Source organism: Oreochromis aureus, linkage group 14 (genome assembly GCF_013358895.1).
Source record: "Oreochromis aureus strain Israel breed Guangdong linkage group 14, ZZ_aureus, whole genome shotgun sequence".
NCBI lineage: Eukaryota > Metazoa > Chordata > Actinopteri > Cichliformes > Cichlidae > Oreochromis > Oreochromis aureus.
In genome coordinates this window covers 26,247,005-26,265,951 of record NC_052955.1, presented here as the reverse complement: position 1 = coordinate 26,265,951, position 18,947 = coordinate 26,247,005, and the positions used below count along the sequence as shown (strand labels likewise).

At 40.6% G+C, this 18,947-nt stretch overlaps 1 protein-coding gene across 1 annotated transcript in view; it reads left to right on the top strand.

Moving 5' to 3' along the window:
• The first annotated feature begins 1,877 nt into the window (after positions 1-1,877).
• The window catches only part of dscamb (Down syndrome cell adhesion molecule b), a 127,176-nt gene continuing 110,106 nt past the window's right edge, over positions 1,878-18,947 (top strand). The window contains exon 1 of the mRNA XM_039622256.1: positions 1,878-2,430. Coding sequence (XP_039478190.1) covers positions 2,388-2,430 — 43 coding nt within the window. The 5' untranslated portion in view covers positions 1,878-2,387. The remainder of the gene's footprint in view (positions 2,431-18,947) is intronic.

Genomic DNA, 18,947 nt, shown 5'->3' with positions numbered 1-18,947 from the left:
TTCTGGTCTGTTTGATTACCTGTAGGGCATGAATGGGCTTTGCCTTCGGCATCACTAACGCGTAGTCCTTGAACTTTACAGAGATGCCCTTGAGCAAGGTGTTTTACTTTCATTTTAAAATTGCTTATTGGAAACAGATGATGTAACCTTGTTTGTGTATTACGGTATTTAAGTGTGACTGCTGCGAATGAGTATGGGCAGCAAGCGAGGCGAAAACAAAGCCTGGATAAAAATATGGCACGGCAAATGATCATATCTCACATTCTGCAGCAGCTAATCAACTCAGTTGTTCTCCCATGCCAAGAATTTAGAGCCAAAAAACCAGCACAGTGCTCCTAATCAGCTCTAAATGACAGCCAGGATCTTTAACCATTTGCCCTGAAACACTAGCACTTTCTCCTTTCCTCCAGTCTTGAACTTGTTTGGATTTATCTTGCACGTATAGGTAAAAAGTAAAACAGCAACACTCATTCAAACAGACATTCTGGAGTAGCACTAGTAGTAAAAAAAATATCCAGACAATATCTGACCAATTAAACATGAGTAAATACAAATATCTGAGTACTGCTTTAAGAGTTTTGAGGCAAGCAACGCTCCTGTTTGTCTGCTGGAGTGTGGAGAGAAACAGGAAGAACACTGTGACAGATTAGACACAGGGACAAACCAGACTGGACAGCAGCAAAATGCAAAGATCAAAATAGCTGAACTGAGAACTCTCAGCCCAGCATCTTTACCAACTTAAAAGGCGGCTATTAGCGCTAAAAATGCAGGCAGTATACCCATCATGAAACCTATTTATTTATCTTTGTACTTGTAAGGATATGAGCATACAAAATCAGTGTCTTGGGGTATATAGCTGGAATCTCACTTGCAATGTATTCTGTCATGTGGGACAGAGCATGAGCTGCAGACTGCGCTGGCGGTTATATCACGCTGAGTGTAACCCGGCGCTGTGGACAGGCCCACAGGCTTCCACAGCCAACTACAGCTATACCCTTGACTTCAAGGCAGGCATTAAAATGGAGGGGTGGTGGTTGTGGGGGGTGAGTGGTGGATTATTGGGTTGAGGGAGGCGATATAAACTGTGTGAGTATGTGCGTCTTCGGGGTGGGGGGGCTCTTCATCTTAACCCCTTTTCTTCCCCCAGACAGAGTGGCTGCCTTTTCCTCCTATCTTCTGTTCAATGCGATTATTAAATCTCATCAATCAAGTTCACGTTGTTATTCAGTTTAAAAGAAAACAACAACTACATTTTCTACTTAAACAACAGAAAATACGCGTCACTGGGTGTCCTTGTAGATTTCCATTATTACGGGGGACCTCGCTTCTGATTTCAAACACGAAAGAAAAACATTAGGAACTAAATTCAAGCCAGATCCGGTGTACAGCGGCGTGTTCCGCGTACACCTGGACGCCAGCAGACAGCGCTTTCTGTTTGAGCTGATACAACCCCGTGCGTAAAAATCCTTGGTACCTTGGTGCGTCAGGTGCAGCTCATTTCCTTAATGCAAATGCCCCACTCGCTGCGTGCTCTCACACTCTTCCACCTCCACAACAGTATCCTGCCCCGAGGAGCGACCGGCTGCCGCCTCTGCTCCTTTAAGGCAATGAGGAATTAAAGCGTCTGCAGGGGCAGGGGAGAGGGTTATTCTGTGTAATGCTCAGAGAGTCAGTGTGGTGCGATTAGAGAGCGGCAGCGGGGAAGATGCGCTTGCTCGCCTCTTGCTGGACGCACAGAGGCGATGAAGATGATCTGACTTTGGAGTCTGAGCAAAAAACCTGCTTTTCATTCTTCTGCCACCGCCCTCTCTCTTCTCTTTGCTTCTTTTCTCTTTTAGTTGTTTTAATTTTGTAACATTTTATTTATTTATTCATTTTTACCTTCAAGGATGATCCGTCTTCCAGTGTTTTATTCAGGAAACCTGAAACCGGACATTTTTCTTTTAAAGATTTAGTTTAACCATTTTTTCTTAATTTTAATTTTTGTTTGTTTGTTTCTTGTTTTCGGATTTAATTTCTTTTCCCAGGATCCGCTCTAACCCGGCTCTGACTCAGCATCACACACACACCTGGGCTTCACCCCTTCAGCATCCTTTTGAATAACAGGGACAAGCAGCAAGACGCGGAGCACAGGAAGGAGAGTCTGAGCAGAGCTCTCCCCAAGAAAATCACAGAGGCGCATTTATGCTCCGAGACATCCCAGAAACCAAATCAGTGTAACAAAAAAAGTACGAAGGAGATATTAAAAGTAGAGACTTGGACCGGTTTGCTTCAAGACAGTGGCAAATGTTTAACCTTAGCCCAAGCGCACAGAAGAGAAACCCAGGGAGGCACCGGTCGGAGGAAGAAGAGAAAGCATAGCTTGGGGGGATTGAACGGAGCAGGGCATGTGGATATTGGCTTTTATCTTTTCCCAGAGCATCTTGAATGGTAAGTTGCACCTGCTCATCTTTTTATTATTATTATTATTATTATTGCTCATCACCTACTGCAGAAGCCAAATCACTGGTAGACAGCTAAGTGACTGAGGAGGGAGGATGGAGGTCACCTGTGACCCACATGAAATGGATTTTATATGCTTGTCAAAAGGCTGACACCCCTGATAGAGGGGGAGAGACGGGCGAGGCATGAATTGCGTGTTAAATCCTTCAAGCTCTCCTACAAACCATTAGACCCATGTCTGGCCTTCAGATATACACCCTGAACCAGGAGAAATAAAACGGCTATACCATGTTGTTAGTGTGCCTGTAGTCAATCTGTTTAATTGCAATAGTTGGATATTATGTCAAGTTTGAATAGTTTTTCATTTGAATCATATTAATAATATTTGTTTTTGTTTTATACCAAATGATACTTATTTTTTCCTGTCACAACCTTGTTCCACTGTGGCCCTTAGTAATAAGTGACGTCTTTGATATAATGGACATTTGGTTTAACCCTTTCCCCATCCCCCACAGAGAGCAGATTTTTCAAGTTCAAATGGCCTAAATTAACACTAAAGCATCAAAAAAGGCCAGTTTATACAAAGATCTTTAAAGGCAATCATTCGTATTTGCATTTTAACGTTTTGGGGTTTTCCTTTAATTAAAAAAATTAAATTATATTTCTGGCTCGAGCAGGGTGTTCGCAGCACCAGCAAAACCAGTTTTGTTACAAATGTGAGCTCAGCTTTCTGTTATTTACCTTAAAATGTAGTTAGCAGAGAGAAAGCGTGCACCATTAGTACAAATTGTTCATGCAACGAATGGAATGAACAGTACAGGTGTAATGTTTTTTGATGAAACACAGTCCACAGGGGTCATTTTTGCATTTTTTTTTTGTCTGGAAATGCAAAAGTACTTCACAAAATTACTCATGAAAAGAGCGTGAAATGCATTTTTTCCATTCAAATGCTGGAATTGAGACATGCAGACCTGGTCGTACATCTTGTCGATGTTTTTCATGTACACAAGTGCAGTTGCATGCATTTGTGCCATTGCACACATGCATGACACCATGCAGGTATATTTGCACGCTCTCACAGTGCGTATATATGCATATATATAAAATCAATGGTGGAAAATTGATACAGTTTATTGCGTTCACTTATTGGCCAGAGTCCCTTCTACAGGGAGGGATTATGGCCGACTGGGTGTGTACGAAAACAGGGGAAGAAAAAGGGAGAGTTGAAGAAGGAGAAGGAAAGAAAATGGAAACATGTCTGGGAGACATCAGGGTGACAAGATGGGGATTGAAAAAAAAAAAAATCAATGGTCGGTTGCTTTTGTATGAAAAAAAAAGAGAATTCACAAAACAAAAATTGGGGAAGTGGGGATTTACAGGTATGAATACATTCAACCGCATCAAGGGGCTGTGATATATTATAGTATGCCCCCAAAATGGATTTTCCCCCCTCTGGCCGGAATGATAAAATAAAGCTTCGAAATGGATTTTTGTTTCTGTGCCAACGCATTTTCGGTGCTGAGGCAACCCTCCGTCGGTGCCGTTTATTGACATTGACTCCATATAAAATGGTATCTCCCTCAGCCCAGCTTGTGCTGAAACTCATAAAGGAACAATAAGGAATCCTCATTAATCATAATCATCTGACTCTGACATTAGATCAACTGCCATGCAAGATTGTGTCCGTTTATTGCTTAAGGGATTATTGAGGAGGCCTGAGGCAACTGATAGGGATTAAGCAATAGACAGCCTTGAGTGCAGACGTTACACTTTTTGTGCTTGTTATTTGCACTGCAATCATTACACACCCACATGCACACACACAAACAAACATATATATATATATATGTGTGTTTGTGTGTTTGTATAAGTGAATTTTAAAGTATCTTTACCTTTTTCTATTATTTATATTTGATTTTCCCATTATGTACAGGACCCTGGCTATATGTGACTGTGTCCTCTGTGGCAGGGTGTTTTGTTGATTATCATGAAAATGAGGTGTTCATCGGCTGAGTAGTCATTGTCAGAATGAATGAATGACCTTGTAGATGGAAGCCAGCACGGAGATTGGATTCCAGACAGTTCTTGCTGTTTCAGAGTTAGGCCTATCATGTGCACACTGGCCTGTCTCTATGGTAACCTCCTTAATGGGTGTTAGGGGCTGCGTCCTAAAACGTTCACCCATTCACTCTTCACCGTATGGGGGGGAAGAAAGCTATACGATGTGGTGTTGTGCAAAGAAAATATCATGCAGTTCAGAATTCCCGTTCATAACACTGGATAACCGGATGATTTCATTCACTAAGTTGGGTTTAATAATTCTTCACAAACTGGAAACCTTTTAAAAAAATTAAAAAAATGGCACACCTGTGGAAATATTAGACTATTCCTGATGGGAACTGCGAGTTTGTCTGCAAACCGGGCTGACCTGGAAGCTCCGACCCAAAGCTAATCACATCTCGTTACATCGGTGTGTCCACAGGTGTTATAAGCAACCATATTATAACCGAGCACCTCACAGCGCTTCTGGGTTCTGTGTGTTCTTTGCGTACATTCACTGCATATCAGCTTAATGAACTCAATTAAAGAAAGGGAAACAGATTCGCACCCACACAATGCTCAAAAATGTCACATTTTAATTGCTTTCCTTATCTTTGCAATTGATTGTTTATTATCAAAAGGAAGCAAAAGACAACCCCGGTCCTTATTACTCTTTTTATGAAAATTAAAATGTTAAATCTGACACATTCACCAGCCAAGAGGCACAATTACTTTTTGTATTCCGTTTAAGACTTTATGCTCTTGCTATTTCCTGCACCTATCAAAGTAGCATCTATAAATTCAGTCATCAGTACAGGAGAGGAACCATTAAATATCTCTGCCTGAAAGCTGCCTCTGGGCAAAACCACAGCAAGCTAAACCGGCCTATTCAAATTCTCGTTGCAAAGATATAATGAGACAAGGCTTCTCACAGAGTCCCCACCAAGACTGCAATGATTTGTAGACATGCACACGGCTTAACCCGACGCTCGTGACTTAAAAAGGACTTATCTCGTATTTCTTCAATAAACGAACTATTATGTAGAGGTCAGGAAATCATGCAATCAAATTTTGATCTCAATTAGCTGTGACCTTTCGCGGACTAAACACACACACACACTCTAACACACACACACACACATTCACACTTGGAAATAAGGAAGCTCTTCCAGAGCATCCATCCCAGTGTAGCTTACAGTACAGTAAATAGCTGCCAACATCAGTTAGCCTGCCAATTTTACATGACCCCACATTATTAGCAACCTGCAACACTGGATGGAAATGCTGCGGAGACTGGGGTGGATGGATAGATTGAACTTGGCTGCAAATAGAAGGTGGGACGAGAGATAAATCTACATGAAGGCGATGAAGCCAGTGCAGTGATGAGAGCCTCCTTTTGTCGGAGATGCCTTTGTAAAAATGTCTAAAGATCAGCGGCCTCCCGGCAGCCGGGTCTGTAAAGCAAGTGGAGAGAAACCTGACCACCCTTATGGTTGCACTCACGACTAGTAGCCTGTTTACTAATTACCAATTAGGATTTGGTTGCACAAGCAGTATCATAGCTCTTGAAATCAAATTACCCCATGAAAACACCCAGCGTACAGTCAAGTGATAGATCATCTTGTGCAGTCTCACTCTGATCTGAATATCTAATGGGCTAAATTAAGTTTACAAACCCACTTAACTCTTCCTCACGTGTGTGAGTTGTGAGAAGGTTTGTTGGGTTACATTTTGAACTCTGCGCGTGATTCCAGTTGAAAGAGGTGCTAATGTTGGGTAATGGATACCCTGATGTGTGATCATAATAGATATCCCCTAGTTCATACATCCCAGCTGTATAATGAGGGCTACTCTACTGTACCATACCTCCTCGAGCCTGTCTAGCTCCCTAATTAGGAGCAAGCTTTGGTGACTCGTGCATGTGTGCACGTGCGCGTGTGTGTGTGCTGCATTTCACCCAATGTAAAATCTAATTACCGATCACACTGTGTCTGACAGGATTCCACTGAATCGGAGGTGTAATTGCGCAAGCCCGCGTGTAAATGTCTCTTGCATTAAAATGTTAACGATATCATTTAGCATCTGTGGGGAAGAGCAGAAAAGCCCTCAGCACCCAGATGTAGGTGTTTGATCATGCGTGCAAAGTGAGGCTGTAGTACATCTGGCGGGGGTTTCCCTCTCAGAGAGGGTTCTCAGTAGAGAGGATGTTTTTAATTCACTCAGCACCTGTCAAAGTGACATGTTATATTACTGGGCTACACTGCACAGGTACTGTAGTGGGGGAACTGGTGTAGAAGCTTTATTTGACAGTTTAAAAAAGACCAGTGAACCACTTCTGCTCTCCTGTGCAGAAGTGGTTTTCTGTTGATTTTAGTTTCAAAGTAGTTTGGAACACGCCTACTTATGACAAAAGACCCAGTGAGTGTCTCAATAACAGACCCCCAGACCTACAGTCCTCTCTTCTTGATGCAAAACCTGAAATGTGAAGATCTACTGCAAGGTGCTAATTCTGATTTAATAAAACTTTATCAAGGTCAAAAGTTTGTTTCCAAAATGCTTGACCTGAGCCGTCCCTCTGATGTACTCATTTGTAATTCTGTCCATCCTGGTCAAGTCTAAACATCTTCAACTCTGCCACCTCCAGCTCGGCCTTTTGTCTTTTTGTTAGTGTCACTGTCTCCAAACAATACATCATAACAGGGGGTCTCGAGCCAGTGTACTCCCAGTTTCAGTTCCAAACCTGGATATATCAGCAGGGTTGCATCAGGAGAGGTATAAAGTGTAAAATCTTTCACAAATCAAACATGCGGATCATCAAAATTCTTATATTAACTGGAGTTTGGTTAATCCCAGTTACAAACACACCAACAAAACCTGTTACATAGTCAACTTTATCATTTTATCAGTACTCTGTATCGTACTGTACTGTACATTATCAGTATGGATATGACAAGCTAACCAACTGTGACATGATCAGCACAGGCAGAAGATACTGAATGAATAAATATGTGTTACTACAACAGTACACTGTGGCCTGCTCTCTTTGCCCAAATAAGTTAAAAGCACTCAAACATTTGAGGAAGCTGATTGCCTTTTTTAAATTATGTAACAGTGACGTCAGACCAACGATAAGGTCAAATAGCTTGCCATATCATTGCCTTTGACCAGGTTTGTGACCACTCGCAGTCAGCTGCTGTCTTCAGAGTGATTTTGGTGGGATAAAATGGCAATATTACAGAGTCAGTCTGCTCTCAGTTTGACTGAATGGGGTTAAGCTGGCAAGTTTGTGAGATCTGTCTGAGATAATGTGACGATTAATGATGAAAACTTGCAAATCTGTTGCAAATCAGTTTCCGTCTGATTTGAAATTCAGAAATTCCTCCATAAATAGTGACATAGTTTTTGCAAGATGGCAATTTAAGTGCAAAATGACACAGGCACTCAGCAACCTCACTTTTATAAAGGACTATAACCAGAATAAAATCAGTTAGCAACCAGATAAGTTAAGGCCCCAATTAGAAAGAGACGGGTCCTGACTCAGATTGACTGCAACGTGTTGGCAATCTGACAGAAGTTATCTGAAAACCTTCGTCAATCTGTCTGGGAGTGGTTGCAGTCACACTGCGATTGTTTGGAGACAAGTTGCCTCCCACCAGGTGACCTCTGCAATCACCTTACAATCCAAAATAGTTAGAAGGTTGCTGCACAATCAACCCCTGGGTGACAAGTTGGTTGCACACCTAATTGCAATTGGTTAAAAATTAATGTATGTAAAAAAAAACAAAAAAACAACAAATTTCAACACACTCACCAGGCAACTACATATAAAAAAACAAAATGTTATTTAATTTATTTCTTTTTCATAGTTACAGTGAGGTTGCCATCTTATTTTAACTCTAGCACGACAGAGCTATTAATGAACTGAAAAGTCTGGTTTTTTCAGAATTTAAACAATTGCATGATACATTTGTTCCCAATAAAGTCAACTAAATTTTTTTTGAGGCAATAGGATGCTGTTTTAATAAACTTGTCATGTGGATGGATTTAAAAGAACAAAAATCTATGTAAATATGTTTAGATAGTCAGTATGAGTTTGTAACTACTAAAGTAACAATCTCCAAATGTTAGGCAGGAACTGGTAATATAACAAAATTAAGTCTATAGTTCTCAAAAAATTCTCAAAAAGCTTCAAGTTATTGAAGTATAGTTTATTCAAAAATGAAGAAATTGTGTTTCATCAAACCCAAAGTGTTAGTAGCACAATTTAATTAAACTACTTAATCTTCTCAATGACTTTTGTGTCTTTTGGGTTTAAAGTGTTGTAAGTTAGCTTTGCTAACTTGCTTTAGTTTGCGATCTGCTCCCAATTAGATGTTTGCTTTAAATAACAACTATTCTAAACATGAGATTATATTGTTACAAGGTTGCATGAGCCTTTGTGACAATATCTCCCCAAAAATGAGTTCATTAGAAGTAAAACCTTGTTCCTGTATTTGCGGTTTTTATGTGCTGCTGTTTTGCGAGAAGAAACTTGGTTTTGTGAAATTTAATCCAGTTTTGATTCCTTTTTTCCAAACAGGACAGAGAAATGTTATTTAATGCTTGTGTCAAATATAAAAACAAGCATGAGCTTTTCATAAAACATATTTTATATGTGCACGCACACCAGTAGTCCCTGTTGGGTCTCATCGGTGTGTGTGTGTGTCTGCAGGCTCACTTGTGGTGAATATCCCACCACAGTTTTTGCCCATTGTGGAAGACAGGTGTTGAAGGTGCGATGAGTTTGCTATCCATCACCCCTAGAGACAAACAATCACACTGCACCTCATAAATACTGCCTCTTAATCCAGCCGTCCACATACCAGGTCCAGGAATTGAACTCGACTCACTTGGTAGCCCAAGGCTGAATTGATTCGCGTGACTTTGGCCTTAGCATGATGCATGCCTGATGTATTGTGGCTCACCAACTGTCTGCCAGCCTGTCTCTTTCTTTCCAGTGATGCCTCTGAGCTTGGCTTTTCATGGACCCTCCTTGTATATTCAAATCTGCATCTCAGTCAGTTTATTCAAAACTGCATTTCCAGGAGATATTTCACCATCAAGTCTGTTCCAGTGTCTCATGCTCCGTTGTCCGAATATTAAAGTAGGCTACGGGATAACGGAGGAGGCAAAGCTGGATAGACAGAGTGACAGAAAGACAAATGGGTCCAGCTTGGTTTCTTGACACTGCTCCTTATTTTTAAACCTGGCACAGATGCTAAGATTTAAGACCAAGTTAGTGGCGGTTATTTTTAGCTGGCCATTTTTAAAGCGCTGTCATCTTGTTTGTAAGGTGTGTGAGAATGTGCCTGTGTGTGTGTGTGTATGAGATGTGGAAGGTAGTGCTGTATTTCCTGGTGTTTATGTGAAGTATATATATATATCTATAATGTGTGGGGAGGCTTTACGGAGTGTGTGTTCCTGTGTGCATGCAAACCAGTGCGTACGTGAGTTTAATTGGGAAGTGGGGTGGGTGGGTTAGGGTGTGACATGGAGTGGAGCCACAGGAGTCTGATTTATGTCCTTCTGGCCACTCATCGATCCCTCGGCCCGGTGTGAGACTGAGTGCATTGTCAATAATCTTAGCACTTTGTGGTATTCCTAGAATTCCCAGACCTCCTTTGCTCAGGCCAAGGTGTGATGCTGCAGTAAGCCATCTTGTCCAAGATCAAATAAGAGGACGCAGGGCCTGGCTTCAGTGTATTTGATTGTAGGGTAGTGTAGCAGTGAATATATCACTTTGCTGGGGCTGTGCTGTTGAAGAAAATAGAGACTTGCCTCTATTGTTCGTGCAAGAGGAGGTAATTTGGGCAAAGCCCCACACGGGTCCCTAGAAGCTTGTAACGTTTATATACTGTATGTGTTTTTAAGTGTCCCGCAGACATTTAGCAACACATAGACGAGGTCTATTATGTATTGCTCTGTGTCTCTATCTAGACCATCCATCCCCACAAGTGATTATGCTAATTAGTGTTTGATCAGATGATTAAATTAAAACTCGATTCATTCAAAGGACTAAATGCTCAGAATACATTTGTGTCTGCTTGGCTGCTCGGCTTCGCACAGCACAATTCCCCTCGTGTCCTAGCCACTGGAGGAAAGGATGACCGGAAAGGAGAAGGGAAGAAACTGTACAAAACTGCCTCTCATTTTATTCAGGCAGGCGCACAGAGGGAAACGAGGACTGTAATAAAGCAAGCCAGGGGGGCTGAGGGAGAGTAGAGGAGGAACGGAGAGAAACAAGGAAAAGGAGAAAATAAAGATGTGTGTGTGTGTGTGTGAAATGTGTGAGTATGCTGGGGGTGGGGATGCTGAAAGGATCCCGGCTGTGGTCCCCTAAGTGTTGAATAAACATGCTTGATTTAGGGAAATGGCTGTGATAAATGTTTAATATGATAAGTCCATAAAGACGGTCAAATGAGTCTGGAGTATTAAAATGAGTACGGCACGCAGCAGCAATCACAGCAGCTTTGGAGGGGGAGGAGGTGGTGGCGGTTGGAGGGCCTGATAATGGCAGGCAGAGCTAACAGGATGAGAGCAGCCAGCTGCTGTGACATCAACATTAACACACTCTACCAGCTGCTGGTCACAGACATCTCTTGGACAAAACAGGGACAGTGGTATGTATCTTAAAAGGGTAACCGAGGCAATAATTGTATTATTACCTGTGCAGTATTGGTAGCAATAAAATCACAAGTGTAAAGCACTTCTCAAAATCGAGTTCAGGAGGGTAGGGAAAAAGCTAATAAGGACGCTGCAATCAGCTGGAAGAACAAGGAGGGCTTAAAATGATAGTGCAATTCAAACCAATGGCTCATTTAAAAACACAGAAAAAGGCTGACAGAACAGGAAGAAACCAAAAAAAGCATATGTGTTACTGAGCACGGGCGTCGCGTTAGCAAACAAACATCCAAATGCTGATGGTGAAGATATCTGCAAATCGTGTTCGCTGGCAACAAGTTTAATTTGTTTTTCCTTTCAGTGTCAACTCCTGCAGAACAAAGTTTGCTCATTGTAGCTGCTTCCTTCTGGCTATGTTTAGACACCCAGAGCCTGCATTATTTCCTCAGAGCTAATATCGACAATCAGTTTTCTGTGGTCTGGATTTAACTATCTCTGTTGCACCTCCTCTGTACGTAAATCGAGTTGGTTATGTGAGTTTGCCGATGCTTGTGTCGTGAAATAAGGGCTTTGCTTTGCTTCGAAGTAAACAGAAAAAGTTTCCTCTGCCATATTTTGAACAGGTGTGCCATGGCTACCTAACAGATTTAGCTGGCACAGATAAAATAACAAAGCCTGAGGGCCAAAGGCTATTTGTGTCAGGTCAGTCACTTCAGAAGCTTCTCATATACCCCTATGAAACCACCTTGGAGGTCCCTAGGTACCATCCAGGTGGACAGCAGTTATGATAAATTCAACCGCAGCAACTTTTCTGAAGGCCCTTAGACTTAATGCTGGGTGACATAATAAGGTTGCTTGTCCAGGATGTGTGATATCTGCTTGTCTAACTGAGGTTGGGCCTCTGGTAGACTGAAAAAGCATCTGTTCAGTGAGAATGTTGCTGCTTAATCATGTTATCAAGAAAGGCAGTGTATGTTGACCATTAGATTATTTTGGAGGTAATTTGATTACATCCACTGAAGGCTCAATCAAACCTGTTTAAGAATACATACAGACAGTCTTAAAGGATAGAAGATTGTGATGTCTATTTCTGACAAACCTGGGCGTGACTGTTCTATAAAGTCATCATTATAAATATAGAGCCATAGCAACGCAGACTCTTGGATGAAGCCGGACTTACTTCTTTAAAAGATGTATTTGCAAATGTTTCTTAAGAGAATGGGTTACTGATTCAGCGATGTATTATTTGAAGAAAAACTGTGGCAGAAAATATACAGTTATGGTAAAAAGAAAGTATATCCTCTTTAAATTCTAAATTTTTATGTATCAAACATAATAATCTTGGCCACAGCCGATCTTACAATTAGGAAAATACAACCTCAGAACCTCAGATCTTACACTGCGTCATTATTTATTTAACAAAAATTAAGCCAAAATGAAGACACAGTATGTGAAAAACTAAGTACAACCTTGTGGCGTTCACAAGAATTAAGAGGGTAAGTAGAAGCCAGGTCCTGCTAGTCAAATGGACTTGATTAACTGATCATCAGAGCACGGGAGGCCCTCTATGAGACGGAAGATTTGGCAGTTTGCCGGTCTGGAGCATTCAGGTGTGTGTTAACATGATGCCACAGAGGAAAGACATCAGTAACTATTTTAGACGAAGCAACCGCTGCCGTCTATTAATCTGGGAAGGGCTATAAGGCCATTTCCAAACAGTCTGAAGTCCATCATTCTTCAGTGAACATTCGAGACAGTTACCAGTCTTCTCAGGAGTCAATTTCCCAGCAAATTCACCACAAGGTCAGACAGAGCAATGAGAAGCCGAGAAACTGCAACAAATCCTCCAGTGCTACATCTCAGACTTTACAGACCTCAGTTAGCATGTTAAATGTTAAAAGTTCATGACAGTACAATTAAAAAAGAATGAACAGGTTTGGCTTGTTTGGAAGTGTGAAGGCAGGAGAAGACACTGTCACTAAAAAGGACATGACGGCACAGCTAAGAAAGTTACAACAAAGTCACGAGACCTGTGTAACAACGTCCTTTAGACAAATGAGACCAAAGTGGAGATTTCTGACTAATGCACAGTGCTGTGTTTATAGAAAACCAAACGCCTCATATCAGACGTTGGGCACAGAGGTGGCTGGAGATGACTTTGGCTTATTCTGCAGCCACACTGCAGTCTTTGAATTGATCACAAACTCCTCTGTATACCAAACTGGTCTACAATATGAACCTTAATATTGACAGATGGTCTACTTTCTTTTTACCATGACTCTAGGCAAGCAGAACAATGCTACCGGTATCTTATAAGTGAGCACATTACATATGTGTAGTAGCACGAGTGACAAGTTATTGTATTTAGATGAAAGGATGGAGTTATTATTCAAATTAACAAGTTGGGTTAGCAAGCTACATCCATAAACAACACAAAAACAGATACCTGCTAACTGGTGCTAAGTGACAGACTAACAAAGTATGATAATTTCACTCACCAAAACTGGAATTAAAACTTTTAAACTTCTACCAAAAACGCTCCAAAAAATCAGCAACAGCAGTCCTGACTTGAATTAGCCTAGCTAATCCTAGCAGAGGGCTACGTAGCACCAATTAATCAAAGTTATCTTGCTAGCTAAAATAGATGAACTGTTATTAAGAAATAAATAAAAAATGAATCATTGATATATTTTCTTTTACATTTAAAAAGGTAACATCCTTAAAAAAACTGAGACAAAGCATGCCTGTATGTATGTGGTGAGTCTGCAGAGATAATAAATCAGAGATTAAATGAGACCCTTGCTGCATTATGTGCTGCTTTGATTGTTATTTGGTTCCTTCCATTTGATGTTTCCTTCACACAAATAAAAGCATTTACATCGTTAATCGGTGTATAAAAAATAAACCAGAATACAGAAAATAAAGTATCTTCGCTCCTCTCAATGAAATTTCACCTGGCAAACTTATTAAAATTAAAAGATAACAGCTCAACCCCCACTGTGGAGTTCACCAGATAGTCCTCTGATTATTTTATGTAACATACAAAAAACTTATTGGTTTATACAGTAAATACGTTACTAAATGCTTCTTTTTTAGCAGTGCTGGATTACTTTATACAGCACACCATCAATGTTGCACCCTGTGGGAATAAATCACCCCTAAAATATATTTATAACAAAAAATCCTGTGCCTGTTTGTCAAAAGGATTAGCATTAGCTTTCTATAAATACACGGTTTTTATTCATGTTAATTGGGTTAAGGAGAGGCAACAGCGCAGTGCTGCTCTCCTCAGGTCTTAGTAAAATTAGAAAATTATTTTAATTAATAGGTAAAACTGCAGGTGTTGAAATCTTAAATCATCTGTAATAAGTTTGGTCTAATTGCAGAAGCTGCTGCGGTTCAGTAGCAGCGTTTTCCAGGTTCACATAGTAAAATCCAACTCCTTGTAAATCTGCAGTGGATGTATGCAACACTTTCAAAGCAGTGCTTTCTTGTTTACTTTATTACAGACCTTGGTTTCCCTCCACCTTCTAGTGTGCTTGTTATATTACATAGCAATATTAGATTTCTACTAGTGGAGGTTTTTATTCATCATCAGCAGCAGCAGAGGGAGCTGCTATAGTTTGCTACGGTATAATCCCTCATCAGATTCACTCGCGCTCATCATCATCAGCAGTAGCAGCAGCATAATTTAGACATCAATGTCTTTATTGCTTAGTTATACTAACTGAGAACCAGTCCAGGGTCTCTGGCTTCCCCTTGATGAGACAGCCAGCCACTCTGGCCCATTTAAGACATGAAAATAGACCGGGGAGGAGGAGGAGGAGGCTCATCTGCTGTGGGGGCCTCGTTTTTAGAGTTGCCCGCCCCTTCTAGACATCAGAGGACTGATCTGTCGGTGTGGATCAGCAGCTTGCGTACAGCCAGCCCTTTCTGTCACAGCCCTGCTTAATATTCATGAGAGCAAATTGGAATACAGTCATTTAACTTCCATGCATGGTGTATTGCCTCTGGGCAGATCAGATCAGTGGGAATGCTTACTCACAGTGGACTCCCTGGCCCTGGCTGGTTATCATCTCCCTGTATCAGAGCTCCTAGCTCTATACATAGCTCTACACATATTGCTTTCAAGTTCGTAGACTGATATAAAGAAAAAAACTTACTTTGGTGAAATATGATTTTCATCCATGGTAATCAGATTAAATGAAATGCAGTGTACCTGTACAGTGTATTTCAAATTTGGGTCACCCACAGGTCAAGGTCCTATTTTTAGCTGCTGGGAATAAAGCTTGATCACATGCTCGAGCGCTGCCTACATCACACTAATGCTGCTATCCATAAATGCACAGAGCAGGAATTTGTTAAGGTTGAAAATTGCTTCAGCTGTTAGTGTTGAATGTGAGTGAGCCAGGTATGATCTCCACATCCCAGGCAGACATGCCCTGAGGGCACAGAGCACAGAGCTGCTTTAATTACCCAAGGTTCCTGCTGTCACATTGTCACTATGAGGTACCCGGTGCCACGCTACCATGCAGTGCTGAGTCCCCATGCTGCGGTGGCGTTGACAACTCAGACAATGGATCTGCTCGCTCAACAGATGCAACACAAGTGCCCCCTGAAATATGGGAAGCTGAATCAATCCCACTATCTCTCTGATTCTCTTTTTGCCCCTTCTTGTTTGCTTTCTGCTGTGCTCTCTTCTTCACATGTCACAGAGAGTTCATGACAAAAAAGCTAGCAGCTGCATAAAAGATGGAATATGTTGGTGTGGGATGAGAAGTCCCATGTGGCACCGGGACCATTCATCTTAACTTGCAAGGACACATGAGAGAGGAAAACATCACACAAACTCTAAGTGACTGTAGCATGTTTTGAGCATGTGTCTGGCTTAAAAGTAATTAAGCGGCGAGTCAAGGACTTCAGGACCTGTGGAATCAACCATGTATACTAATCTTTATTACCTTGCATTAACACTGATTCACTGTGTACTTGGCTCTGCTGTGGATGTAACAGCCTGTGGAAAGGAGCACAGCTATGGCTCATAATAGGTGTTGTTTGCTGTATATACAGTAATTCTGTAGGAATGTTACAGCTTCTCTGAAACAGATCATCAAAAGGTCAAACACTCAATAAACAGATTTTTCTAATAGTTTTTCAGTTATAACATTAAACAGACAATAGATTACAACAGCTCTGCAACAAATGACTGTATAGTTATGTTTAAATATCTGTGTGGCAATGTAACAACAGAGACACTACCTACCTTCGTTGTCCCGTTAAAGCAGATGGCAATAAACAAAGAGGTAATTTTCCCATATCTTACCTTCCCAATAAAAACCTTTAAACTTGTACGTGATGTTTTTATGTGTATAATGCACATATAAAACACTATAGAACTAGGACACAATATAACACAATACAAAATGGTGCTCCAAGGAATATTTTTATATGGTTAATGGGTCAATTTTTTTAGTAATAAACTCTCTAAAAATGATCACCTGTCGCTACACACCACTGTTGTGTCTTGCATCTTATTGTTTTATGATGGATAACTTCTGTTCACTCTTTGCACCTCTTTTACAAGAAAGCTCTTCTAAGGGGAAAAAATATGTATACATATTGGTTCATAACCAAACAAAAGATGGAGACAGCTGGCATCTAGCTGGTGAACTTAGTGTAGCATTTAGCAGGAGTAGGGTGGAGACCAAAGCAGAGCTAAAAGGAGAGCCTCTACTGGGCTTTTATGAATCAGAATCACAAACACATCTCCAGATGTAATAAAATGAATGATAATATTATTCCATGTAAGTCAGCGGTCCCCAACCGTTTTTGCACCACGGACCGGTTTATGTCCAAAAATATTTTCACGGACCGGCCTTTAAGGGTTCATGGATAAATACAACAAAATAAAACCAGCACCGCTACCCCCCCCCAAAAAAGATTTATTCATAACACACGGGAAAAGACCCAGGGAAACCGAGTCAACGATAAAAATGATTTAAAAAAATAACGATAAAAACCGATAAAAACACTGAAAACCATAAATTTTACACCCAAGCCTCAACTCTCGTGGCCCGGTACCTCACTTACCGGTCCGTGGCCCGGGGGTTGGGGACCGCTGATGTAAGTAATAGTGTGATTTTATGTGTATTTATTTATTTTTGGTGATATAGTCGCGTTTGATGTGTTTATATACGTTCTTATATATTCTTACATGCTTATAACGCTATCCACACACAAACACTTCATACACATACACTTCAGCCCTGTAGAGATTTCTTTATAGTTCTGAAAGTCTTAAAAAATAGTAAATAATGATAGTTTTTAACATTATTGCTCCAATATCTGTCTCATTGCTTCCTAAGCCAGTTGCATAAACAGTGAGAATTACAGAAGTGCAACATGTAAACAAACTAGAATCTCTGCAATGATGGGTTTGAGCTAGCGATGGGAAACTGCAAGAATAGCACTCAAAACTATGACAGTAAGGACCAGATTAGTGAATAAAAAGCTTACATTTAAAAGAGGGTAAATATTAAAAAAGTTCTTGTGATTGTTAAGGTTTACATAAAACAGCTTTCCTCATTCCTCCTGTCCCTCTGAAGATCCCGAAAAAAAATCATAGTCAATTATAGATGCATGTGATGCATTATTGAACAGTGTCATTTATTTCACCTTTTACAGTTGAGCTCATGAAAAATTATGCCAATTACTGATTTCCTCCCGGGCAATGTAGTAAGTGGTTGGACCCTGAGGCCATTTGTTGGGGCATGACATGCTGCTCTTTGTGAGGTCGAAGGGAGCGATGTACATGCGTCATCACAGCATTTTGCGGTCTGGCTCCTGAGTTTAGTCAATTAGGAAAACGAGCAGTGCAGCGATATGCGCACTTTCACCAGAGTCCATTTCTTTGTTAAATTAAATCAATCTCACTCAGCCAGTCTAAATTGAATAGCTCTCACCTACTTTTAAATGTGAAATAGGCGAATATCAAAACAGCCGCGGCATAAATCCTAATCCAATTTCTCTGACGCTCACGAAGAATCTTTTCAAGCAACCGCACACTTCTTTAATCTATCTTCTCTCGAGACATTTTCTATTGTAACATCTTCAAGAGTCAATTAACTTCACTTGAATAATTTGATCGGAAAACTTTGAAGTGTGCTAGCTGTTTGTCACTGGATTCTTTTGTTAAAATTAAGAAAAAATATTATGTGTATCTTTTAATTTCATTTAAATAAAATTGACAAACTGTCTTCACTTACTTCCCCAAATCAAATCAGTTGAAGTTTACAAAATATAACGTTTAACTACATGTATACACACAAACTGTCTTTAGCATAATCAGCTGTATATTTTGGATTTCACACGAGGGAAATTCTCTTCCGGAATGAAACGAATCAAAGCAGTATGTTTAAAATATCTTGACACGAGTAATTTTAAAGTGTCTTCTCCTTCTCTAACCTTGAGCACCATCTGTGAACAGGTGAGGCTGAACCCCCCCCCCCCCCAAAAAAAACTACTACCACCACCACCACCTCCGATCTGTATTATCAACAGAGCACTGAGAAGATTGATACTCCCAGTGCCAGCTGGAAAAAGAGAATGAATCAGAATTTAATATGACTTTGATGTATTATTTTCATCTTAGCCGGTGCCACAGACCCATCGAGAACCCGGCGCACAATCCCACAGCGTCTTAAAATATTTAAATTGGCTAAAACTTTTTGATGTTAGAGACTGTACAGGTATATGAAAGTTTCTCTGCTGGGAGCATATATAGTGCACATTGCAGAAATTTTATT